Genomic DNA, 12,504 nt, shown 5'->3' on the forward strand with positions numbered 1-12,504 from the left:
GATTTTTAAACGATAGTGACTTTATTTCCTTTGAAAGCAAGCTGGGGGAAGGGGGAGGGTGGGTTCCTTACAGAGAATGAGTCAATAAAGGGGGCGGGTTTTCATGAAGGAGAAACAAACAGAAATTTCACACTGTAGCCTGGCCAGTCATGAAACTGGTTTTCAAAGCTTCTCTGATGCGCAGCGCTTCCTGGTGTGCTCTTCTAATCGCCCTGGTGTCTGGCTGCGCGTAATCAGCAGCCAGGCGATTTGCCTCAGCCTCCCACCCCGCCATAAAGGTCTCCCCCTTACTTTCACAGAGATTGTGGAGCACACAGCAAGCAGCAATAACAATGGGGATATTGGTTTGGCCGAGGTCTGAGCGAGTCAGTAACGATCGCCAGCGACCTTTTAAACGTCCAAATGCACATTCTACCACCATTCTGCACTTGCTCAGCCTGTAGTTGAACAGCTCCTGACTCCTGTCCAGGCTGCCTGTGTATGGCTTCATGAGCCATGGCATTAAGGGGTAGGCTGGGTCCCCAAGGATAACTATTGGCATTTCAACATCCCCAACGGTTATTTTCTGGTCCGGGAAGTAAGTCCCTTGCTGCAGCCGTTTAAACAGAGTAGTGTTCCTGAAGACGCGAGCGTCATGAACCCTTCCCGGCCAGCCCACGTTGATGTTGGTGAAATGTCCCTTGTGATCCACAAGTGCTTGCAGCACCATTGAAAAGTACCCCTTGCGGTTTATGTACTGGGTACCCTGGTGCTACGGTGCCAAGATAGGGATATGGGTTCCATCTATCGCCCCACCACAGTTAGGGAATCCCATTGCAGCAAAGCCATCCACTATGACCTGCACATTTCCCAGAGTCACTACCTTTGGTAGCAGCAGCTCAGTGATTGCTTTGGCTACTTGCATCACAGCAGCCCCCACAGTAGATTTGCCCACTCCAAATTGATTCCCAACTGACCGGTAGTTGTCTGGCGTTGCAAGCTTCCACAGGGCTATCGCCACTCGCTTCTCAACTGTGAGGGCTGCTCTCATCTTGGTATTCTGGCGCTTCAGGGCAGGGGAAAGCAAGTCACAAAGTTCCATGAAAGTGCCCTTACGCATGCGAAAGTTTCGCAGCCACTGGGAATCGTCCCACACCTGCAACACTATGCGGTCCCACCAGTATGTGCTTGTTTCCCGGGCCCAGAATCGGCATTCCATGGATAGAACCTGCCCCATTAACAACATGATCTCCAAAGCACCAGGGCCTGCGGTTTGAGAGAATTCTGTGTACATGTCCATGTCCATATCACTCTTGTCGCTGCGCTGCCGTCGCTGCCTCCTCCTCTCCTCGTTTTTCTGGTCCTGGTTCAGCATAAACTGCACGAGAACACGAGGTGTTTACAATGTTCATGACTGCTGTCTTGAGCTGAGAGGGCTCCATGCTTCCCGTGGTATGGAGTCTGCAGTGTTCACCCAGGAAAAAAGGCGCAAAATGGTTGTCTGCCGTTGCTTTCATGGAGGGAAGGGTGAGGCTGTACCCAGAACCACCTGCGACAATGGTTTTTGCCCCATCAGGCACTGGGATCTCAACCCAGAATTCCAAAGGGCGGGGGAGACTGCGGGAACTATGGGATAGCCATGGGATAGCTACCCACAGTGCAACGCTCCGGAAATCGACGCTAGCCCAGGTACATGGACGCACACCGGCGAATTAATGTGCTTAGTGTGGCCGCATACATTTGACTTTATACAATCTGTTTCCAAAATTTGAATTCTGTAAATTCGGATTAATCCCGTAGTGTAGACATACCCTCAGTTTGAGTTGAGTGTTAATGCAGTAAATGAAAGTGCTGGAATCTTCTCTCCAAACAACCTTGCCTCCTGAGCACTTAACATTATAGAGGCGTAAGATGGAAAGGAGTATTGCTTGTAAGACAGGTATTAAACATTTTTTTGTTATGTATAAAAAAGTGCACACCCGCTTTCCCCTCAATTTTTTTTTTTTTAAACACACAGCACCTCCTCTCGGAATATGGAATTATTTTTGTAAGAATTCAGAAGCAAGTTCGTTGAGTTAAAGCTAAATTTTAAAAATGAGTCCTTTTAGAAATTAAGATCCAATGTCAGACCCTGTCTTTGATTTTAATAACCAAACACGACCAACTTTTCGAACTTCCAGTATAAATTTGGGCATGGCTACATCCCAAGAATTTACACAAGTCTAACTTTCATTTTTGATACTTCTATTTGTGGCTTTATTCTGTAAATTGTAGCACTCATGAGGCTGTCATTCCAAAATTGGCACTCATATACACCACTCTTTCAACTGGAAATATACTTATTTCTTTTCAATGTCTCCATCTAGACAAAGGAAATTCCTGTTTATATGAGTAAAAACAAGGCAAGACTGAACTGTTTTAACTCCTGAAGCAAGTGAGAGTAGCCAGTTTCTTTTTGAGAAGGGGGGGCAGAAGAAAGAAGAGTTTATTCTTTTTGGACCTGCTTCCACTGAATGCACAGTTTAAAAGAATACTTAAATGGTAGGATAGAGAGGGCAGAGCAACAGTAACAAGATGGCTGGCATGGGTTCAGGACTGCTCACATGCAGAAGGAACCAGTAGACCAAATTCAGTGATGAATCCTGGTCACATACCACCTGAGACACACTGCTCATATGCTAAGAAGGAGGAGTGTATGGTGCATGGTAAGTCATGATTGCCAATCAACTCCCCACTGGGCTGGCCAGTGGTCAAGGGACAGAGACACCTTTTCTCTTTACACCCAGGCACAATCTGTTTGTGGACTCTGAATTGGGGAGGAGTTATATGGCTCTGAAATGGCATTCCTCTCTTTTCTCAGGAGCCTGGGGATTGGCATACTCCTAGTACAACCAAACTTCCCCTCTGCTGTGATAGGATGGGGGTGTGTGTGTGTGTGCGCGCGCATGCATAAAGGGTCCAATCCTGCAATCAAACTTAAAACAAAAACAAACCCACAAAACTAATGTGTTTTGCTGGCATAAAAACTGCAAGATTAGAGACATACTGGATTGTTCATAATAAAATGTTGTAGGGTTTATTATTGCACAAGCATGAAGTTATCAGAGATAGTAAGCAGATTTAGGCATTGTTTAGGTAACTCTGAAGGCCCCAAACAAACAAACAGAGGCAAATAGCTAATCTAATTTTTCTTCCTAAGGAATGATTCTACCAGCTAGATGGCAAGGTAGAGTCAGTTGGCTTTTCTCATTATCTTTCTGACAACTAATCCAGTTTGCAACCAAAGAATGCCAAAATGTTAACAGAGGCCATTTTCTCAAACAATCCTTCCAATTCATTTTAAATAGTGGATTGGAAGGATGGGCTCCTAGTCAGCAAAGTAAGTTCATATGAAGGAGTCTTGACCCCATACAATAATGGTCTTCAGCACATATCATTAGCCACTGTTTCATTTCAGAAAGTCACCCAGTGTTCTCTCGATATTAAAAAATCAGTTGTATCTGTACAACTGCAACTTTGCTTTTAAAGCAGGGATTCGACTTCTTTATATACCAAGAATATCATGCATCCATTTCACACTTACAATACTTGGTATAAGTACAGAATTAATGTTCTGAAAATTCATAGGTAAATCCATTACTTAAGCTGAATAAAATAAATTTAAAAGATCCTTTAAAGAGCCAATATACTCTTCAAGATTTCCACATTGCTGAAGCTCATTTAAATTTGTACATTGACTACATTTGAAAAAAATAAGTGATAATTAAGCCAAGTTAATAATTACAACAATTATTATGGATTAGAGACTAACAGATAAGGCCAAATCAACAGCTCAGGTCTCTCAAGTCAGGTCATTGTAATACTCGTAATAATCAATCATCACTCATCCTTCCCCAGTTAACTAGCATAGTGCAATTCTATTGCTTGAAATGAGTCAATGGGGTGGACTGTGCACACTCAAAACCAGAATTCTCATCAGTGGATCACTTGCCCTTTTCTCCCCAACTGTGGCTGCCCTTAAGAATTTGGTTGCATGATAGCATATTACAGGCTATATTCAGCAGTATGCTGCAGCTGCAGCTGCTTTGTGCTGCTCCAGAGATGCAAAGTAACTAATTTTAAATGGCCAGCATGCTCTGGCTGCTTTTTGTTGCTCTGGAGTAGTTCAAAGTAGCTAGAGTATACTGTTGGATCTGGCCTTAACAGAGAGAGTCTTATCAATACTAAGTTCTTCACACAGCGCACAGTCAACTTGTGGAACTCCTTGCCTGAGGAGGTTGTGAAGGTTAGTCTGGAGGGGTTTGGGTGAAGTCCCTCTTAGGGCCTTTACAGAATCCTGGTAAACAAGGATGAAAGGGTAAAGAGCTGTTACTGATTTAAAAATCAACAATATGAACATTTGCTGATGACAATTATTTAGATTGGGCCAAATGCCTACTTTGGGCCACACTGTGGCCAGTGAAGCAAATACCAACGTGATTATGTTTAAAAAATAATCTGAACTATTCATATACATTATCATCAGTGTGTTCTGATTTAGTTGTAACTTCTCAAGAATAGAAAGCTAGTTTCAGCTCAAGGAAGTGCACTCTGTGCATCAATAGTAGAGAATACAGAATATGGAAAATATACCTCCATTCATCCTCAACTTGAAGGCAATGTTAATTGTAATCACCTTGTCTCAGCTCTTCCTTGGCTCTCTGTCTCTGCTATCCTATTTGCTACATGCGGCTATGATAGATAGGTATCTTCGATGAGAGTAAAAAACTGAATATTTATTGTGAAAAGAAGAGTAAGACAAAGTAGTTCATATTTTCATAGGATGTATCACATATTACTAGAGAAAGATTGTCCAATGAACTTCATCTCCAGTTCACTATCAAGTGGACAATCTCTCTTCCTAATTGGAAACACTTAACATCCCTATTAAACTATATAGATTGTTTACATGGGAAGTATTTATTTTTAGCTGCCTTTTATGTGATGCAGCAGCTGAAAATAAGGAAGCCAGCCAACATTATGTGACCAGACAGCTCTCCATGGACCTCAGTTTAGGAACCAACTGTTGCTAGAGAAGTACCTAAAACAAATGGGTAGGCCAAGGCAGCATTATGAATTTTGAAGTAAACAGATCTACAGTGAATAAAGGAGTACTTTCTACACAGCATATCATTAGCCTATGGAACTGCATGTGCCACAGAGTATTACTGAGGAAAATAAATAAAAATATTCAAAAAGGTAAGCTTCAAAAGATCCAAAAACAGCTATTTTGTAAGAACACCACATGTTCACCAATGAGGATAAAATGACAAGGGCAGTCAATCCCCACACCTCGGGGCATATGATTATCACTAGCTGAATTGAGGAAGAAATTTTCCCCTAGGATTTCACAAATGAAGGTGCCTGACTTTTTTTTTTTTTTTTTTTAAAGCACATTTGATATTGGCCTCTCAGACATGATACTGGGCAATTTGGACCATTCATCTGCTTAAAACAGTTCCTATAATGAGTAACAAGATGGGGAGTGATCCTGCAACACACAGGCAAGCTGAGAGAATGATAATAGATGCATTCTTTGAAACAGGAGCAGAAAGACATCTGATTGCAGAAATGCCAGCAAGTCAGTCCTTATGGTACACCCATTTCAAACTGGAGAGGATTTATTTTAGATTTTGTTTTTAATTAGTGTCTACTGCAGCACACAGTGTCAACTTGTTCCATCGACAATGCCATAAACTGTTCTGTAATTTAAATAAACTGATGGCATTTTTAATGTTAGGACTGCAATCAATTAAATAACAGTTTATACTAGAGGTAAGGTCAGTATTCAGTAAATGAAGCCAAGATACATCATTTGGTCCAACATAACATTAAGACACTAAAAACACCATAACAACGAGATTCAACTTAAGAAAAACAGTTTTTTTACCATTTCAATTTTAATACAATTAAAGAAAATGAGGTAAATGTTTATGCATGACAATGTTTAATAAACAATCACATTTCATTTAAGCATTAAAATGCAGCAGTCTGGAAAAGCTGCCAGAAACAATGCTCAGCTTCAGAAAAGGTGATCATGAAATTACTTCCAATAAAATTCAAATCATACTCTCGTCTGTTGATTAGTTGAACACTTTAGATTGAAACGAACAAAAAAAAGTGCAAATTAGCTATTTAAAAAAAAAAGAAAAAAAAAGAAACTGTCCTAACAAGCAGTCACTGAAAGGCCCACCTTGATGGCAATGGGCAAAGTTCTCCAATTTCTACGCAATATAACTTACTGTACCATATTGCTCCTAAAAACAAAATTAATTTCAGAATGATTACTGTTTTGTGCCTCCCATGGGCACATCAGTTTTCTTTTGTTTTTCATCCAATTTGCTTGACTTTAGATGGAGAGATCTACCTTTTCATTGCTAAATTGGATGGATCACATGCAACTACAGATATCACCACTTATAAGAACATTTTCAAAGGCCTCAAAGAATATTTATATGTGGGCAAGGGATAATTATTACAAAGAAAGTTACAGACCACAATGCAATATTCATTTTTAATTTCTATTCAGCTAACACGTTTTCAGCAAACTGAGTCATCATGCAAATTGGCTCAATGTCAGCTTTAGTCTGCATTTAACAGAAGCAGACTCTTCACTTGCGGTGCATCCTCCTTCACTGGAGGATCCCAAAGAACTTTATAAAGGTGAGTAGACCTCATTTTACAGAGTGTGAAACTGGGGCACAAAAATTTAGCTTATTCATCATGAGTCAGTTGACAGAGTTGGAAATAAAACCTGGGTATCTATTCGACCCCAATCCCACGTTCATATCACTTCATCTCTTGCAATAACTGAAGAGCATGATGATTACAATTCCAAAAATGTCCTAAAAATGTCAGAGTCATTTTCAACTTATTCTCAGACAGAAAAACTATCAATTAAAAATGCAGTACAAGTTTCACTCTTTAGAGACATGTTCTTATATGGCGTGTTGCTGCTGGTAACTAAAAAATTGTTTATATCCCAACAAATACTACCAGTTTTCAAAAACAATGCAGTTTATTTAAACAGCACAAAAACGTAATTTCACTAAAATTTAGACATTTCTTAATTTAGTAACTTTCAGAATAAAATGTCATCTTTAAACTGTGCAACACAAAATAATGTAGCCAACAGTAACATACAGGTACACCATTTAATATTTATTATATGCATTTTATATACATTATTTTTCAACTGTTGTACTTTTGCTACGTGGTACAATCTTAAAAATTTGCTGATTCATAGTCTGTAAAACAGAAACCTTACAAAACTCATCAAAACCCGCAAACTGATCAGAAAAGTTTTGTGGAAGACTAGAAAAAATACTTTATTGTCTTAATCATGCATTACACAAACAAAATCTTTAGTTACACCATAAACTGAAGCACTTTTGAAAAAAATAAAAGCAGGGAATAACTAGTCCAAACACAGCAGATTTATGAATCTTGATTCAACTACTTCTGTATTCTATTTGAAACGCAAATAAACATTTTTCACTCCAAAAGTTCTGAAACAAGATTGTTTTTTCTGGAATCAACTTCACTCCAGATACTTAACCGGAAAAAAAATCTTGGTTTGTAACTTTAAAAACTATGAAATGTCCCATTTTTAGTCTATTTTAGACTGTTCAAAGAGTGCCATAATAGATATACAGGGCCCTTTAACACACTACATAAAAGGATATAAAGACCAACAAAAAGTGAAATAAATAACAATAGGCCATTAGCAAGATGGGTAATCCTTGATAAATAAACTTGTAAATACAGTAAGATGTACAAAATATCACATAGTGATAGGATGCCAAGATTAATTTTTTTTAAGAGTTCACTGGGAGGGTATTACAACCCCTCTGTGTTTCATTTAAACATACTTCTTTACAGTCCTTTATATTTATGAAGACAGTTATGCGATGATGATGAATTAGCATCCTTAATGAAAGGACTTAGCTGAGCTGTGTTAGGCAAAAGAAGGGAAGATTGTGGTTACACGGCAGCGGGTCAGTGAGATCTCTGTGTTTTAGGGTTCTATAATGCAGAAAAAACATGATCAATACAATCTTGAGCACTGTTGTGACAGGCTAAATATATAAAAAGACTTATAAAAACTAGAATTTTATCCAAACATTTTGTGCAACTAATGCTAAAATATTTTAAGTTAAATTTCCTTTTCTTTAAAGCAAAATAAAAGTTTAAAAGGGGATCTGTGGCATTCAACTGATAAACAGAAGATCACTAAGAGATGAAAAGAAAGCTACTCTTGGAGCTCACTTCCCCCCACAAGAGCACCACATTCCTAACCCTAAGGCAGCACACAGAGTCCAAAATAAAAGTCTTTTGAAAGATCAGACTCCGCGTTTGCTTAAAGACACCTAAAGAACAGACATATGCTCAGTTCATATTCAGTCCAGGCTACAAATACTGGTTTTCTTTTTTTCAAAAAAAAAAAAAAAAAAATACAGTAATTACAGTTAAATTAATAAGCCTGACATTATTCAAGATGTGGTGACTTTTCACCAACTTAAACCTGCCCCACATACAGCCTTCGCCCAGGCAGATCAGATGTAGTGTCCTATTGGTAGCCGTTTCATTGATGGCAGTGATGCATTCCCCCCTCTTTTTTTGTCCAAGCAGACCTGCTATTATGGTGCAGGTTTGTTTTGTTGTGTCACACAAATACTTTGGCAAGGGCATCAGCTCCTGCACTGGCAATATATGCTTTTGATGGATGAAAAGCTACGTCATAAATGGACTCATCCAACTTTTTCCTATGGGCTGTTATTTCTTGTACACAAGTCTTGCTGTCTAAATTCCATAATCTAATGGAACAGTCATGGCCTGTGTTAAAAAGAAAGATACAGAAAGTTAGAGTTTCATATCCTTTAAATATTATTAAAGCAAAATTGGTAGACAATACATAAAGTTAAAACTTACTTCCAGACATCAAATAGATTCCATTGGGATCTACTGCTAGACTTGTGACAGCATCCAAGTGAGCAACCATAGAATGGATCATTTTACCTAAAAGCAAAATAAAGTATCAATTCCTGGGAAGTGTCTTAATATTTTTTGACAGAATTATATTAAGGAATCAATTTAATATGAGGTAGCAAACAACAATATAGATTTAAATCAAATATGTTAGAATCATACTGGAATTGACATTCATTTATATCACTTTAAACTCTAACTATTTGTTGTTAATTTTTAACAACTACGTGAAAGATGCTTCATAGCCTATATATAGCATGGTGATGGTCCTGAGTGACTTTCAGATAGGCGTATTCACAGTAGGGACACCATGTCTCTAAAATGCTTAGCACCTTCGTTGGCAATCATAACAAGACCACCAAAGACTAAGTGGACATGGTGATGACTACACTGTTACACGTGTATTGCCCCAATGTCCACAAGTCATCACTGAGGCCCATTGAAGGGCAGGATGAGGAATATTGAAGAATTTCAGTTTCAATGTCATCACCATGACCTTTCATGACCATGACTTGTATATATGCATGTGTGCTAGAATTAAATAACTTTTGTTGTAACTGCAACTGCCGCAAAACAAATGCACAAGATGTAATTAGAGGTGGTTCAAATTTTTCACAAATGAGAACATTCTAGTAAAAACACAAGGAAAACAGAGGGGCATTATTCTAGGTTTCAAGCTTCCAATTGAAGGCAGGCTCTGGGGAATCAGCCCTGGGAATTAGGAAGGCATAAGGGGCTGGTTTTCTTTTGGGAATGTTTTGATTTGGTTTATAATTTTTTTTTTTGGTGGTTATATATACACATGTATGGGAAATGGGAACAAGAAGAAGGCAATGCACCACTCTTCTGGTTTTAAAATGATGGCAAAGATATCAAAATTTGGTATAGCCATTTAGAATATGTTTATTTAAACCCAAATAAACACATCCTTACATATACATTAAGTATTGTAAATATGCGGTGTACAATGTGGAAGAGCAGACAGATGCTCTAAAGAACAGAAAGCTAGTACTCTAATAACCTCAGACTCATTAGACTAAGGCCAGAAGAGACCATCATAATCACCTAGTAGTCTGACCTCCTGCACATCGGAGGCCACAGAACTTCACCCACCCATTCCTGCAATAGGCCTGTAACCTCTGGCTGCGTTACTGAAGTTCTCAAATCTTGATTAGAAGATTTCAAGTTAGAGTATCTACCATTTATTCTAGTTCAAACAAGTAAGTGACCCATGCCCCAAGCTGCAGATAAAGGCAAAAAACCCCCACACAATCTCTACCAATCTGACCCGGGGAACAACTCCTTCCTGACCCCAAACATGGTGAACAGTTAGACGCTGAGCATGTGGGGAAGACAGCGATTCTCAATCTTTTTGTTGCAGTATAGGAACATCTTGTGACATACCCTAGCACAGTTGCTGTGTCTACATTTTTCTATCCATTCTCTCATCTCATCTCCTTTTCTAGAGCTTACAGCTTGTAAAACAGATAAGCCATTTTAAGTCTAAAATGGGCCTCTAGCAGCCCCAATCACAACTCCTTGGCCACAATAAATTACTTCTTGTTCCAACAGGTCTGTAGGTAATGACCTTGATCTTTAACAGGAGAGAAACAGATGACAGGAGAGAAACAGATGACATGTTTAATTTTTGGGGAGAGGCAGGGTATGGGAAAGAATAAGGCAAGGGGAATGGGGAGACACTCGATAAGGTAGTACTTAGCAATGATGGAGAGGACCTATTATCCATGGTAATCAAAGCCCATCAGGGCCAAAGGGAAAATATTCTCTCACTACCTCAGATGTAGCTTCCTAACGCAATCCTGGGCTCTTTACTGCATTTCAGCCATACTTGGAAAGAGTTTGGGTAGATCTAGGCTGATATCTACTGGTTTATGAAAGGAGAAGTTACTTTATTGAAATCTGGATTTGTGATAATATTTAACAAGGGAAATTTTTGGCCAAGACAGACTGGCTTTTAGAAGCAGCTGCCAAGATTCAGTGAAAGGAAGTAGAGCACTAACTGGGAAGCTAGTACAGAAAGGGAATTCATCATACCCCCCCAAAAGCCAACAAAGAAAAAACAGCCTTCCCCTGATGACTTAGTACAGGCAGTCACTGGCTAAAATGATAGGTCCGTCGTAAATAACAGAGAGCCTAACTGTTCCTTCACACAGTTACAGAATTGCTGACAAGCCCATGGGAATCTTGGGTCATGTTGTTCAGGCCTATCTGCAAGGAGAGCTGCCTGGCTCTGCTGCAAGCTGAAGCAAGGTCAGAAGCCCCAAGAGAGAAATATAAGGGGACTGACCAGGACACAGGAGTGGCTAATCTGGAAGTTAACTGGCTTGTGTATGAACCAAAAAAAAAAAAAAAAAAAAGACCCCGGGCTGCCCTCCACCCCCGAGCAGGTGTGGCGCCCTGGGCCAAGCTCCACCCCAGAGCCTTCCCCAACCTCCAACACCCGAGCAGCAGCAGTGCCCTGGGGCCCCCTTAGAGCACCTATTATCTAGTCAGGGGTATTTATAGTATAAGTCATGGACAGGCAATAAACAAAAAAAATTTACAGCCTGTGACCTGTCCATGACTTATACTATAAATACCCATGACTGAATCTTAGCCTTATGGATGATTATCAAGATATTTTGCTCATTTCCCCCCATCCCCACACACATTTCAATTGAGAACTAATCCTTTAACAAGGCCTCAGATTTTCAGTCAGTTATGGATTTACAACAAGATATGACTAAAATGCAAAATGTGATGTTTCACTTATATCAAAGTAAGTATAGGCAGGATTATCTGATGAAGGTTATGAAGATAATATTGGAAAAGTTATATATTTTCCTACTGTAAGGGGAATGTTTCTTTTATACTAACATGTAACAGTGGAACAACAAATTTATGCTATGATTCTGCAACAAGTTGTGTGTGGTATTACCCTCCCATATCCACCCAGATTTATTTTAAACATTATTCAGTATCCTTACCCGTTTTATTGTCAAAAAACTTGATGTGTCTATCTTCATGAGCTGTAATTGTTACAGGAAGTGTAGGATGACTTACTACCCTGTTAATATGATTATTTGACTGCAATCCTGAAAAGATAGAAAGTTATAGGTAAAATATTTGATGGATAAATAGTAAAAATAGAGTCAGCAAGTAATAATATTGCCCAAGAAAACACCATATTTAAAAATAAACAGTGAATTAATAGCATATTGGATGGAATTTCATGTGTCAGGAAAATTAATGAGACATTTTAGAATAAAACATGTAATGAAAGACAGAAATACATGTGATGTGCTCTGACTTTACAGGGCAGGGACTAATCCACATGCACTCTAATCACTGTATTATGAAGAGAAAAATTGTGTGATTGGGCTATATGTATGAAAGATACTTTAGAGAGAGGGTGAACAGATTATGTTTGTATTTCATGGTAGTAGTAATGGTGTGTGTGTGTGTGTGTGTGTGTGTGTGTGTGTGTGTGTGTGTGTG

At 39.1% G+C, this 12,504-nt stretch overlaps 1 protein-coding gene across 4 annotated transcripts in view; it reads right to left on the minus strand.

Annotated features, from left to right (window-relative positions):
* Positions 1–8,456: 8,456 nt before the first annotated feature.
* Positions 8,457–12,504, minus strand: part of STRN3 (striatin 3) — a 92,751-nt gene continuing 88,703 nt past the window's right edge. For all 4 annotated transcript variants that reach the window (XM_024196049.3, XM_024196048.3, XM_024196047.3 and 1 more), the window contains 3 exons: positions 11,994–12,101; positions 8,950–9,036; positions 8,457–8,853 (listed from right to left, as the gene is read on the minus strand). In XM_024196049.3, coding sequence (XP_024051817.1) covers positions 8,684–8,853; positions 8,950–9,036; positions 11,994–12,101 — 365 coding nt within the window. In that variant the 3' untranslated portion in view covers positions 8,457–8,683. The remainder of the gene's footprint in view (positions 8,854–8,949; positions 9,037–11,993; positions 12,102–12,504) is intronic.

This window comes from Terrapene carolina, unplaced genomic scaffold, assembly GCF_002925995.2.
Source record: "Terrapene carolina triunguis isolate 2854851 unplaced genomic scaffold, T_m_triunguis-2.0 Scaffold96, whole genome shotgun sequence".
Classification (NCBI taxonomy): domain Eukaryota; kingdom Metazoa; phylum Chordata; order Testudines; family Emydidae; genus Terrapene; species Terrapene triunguis.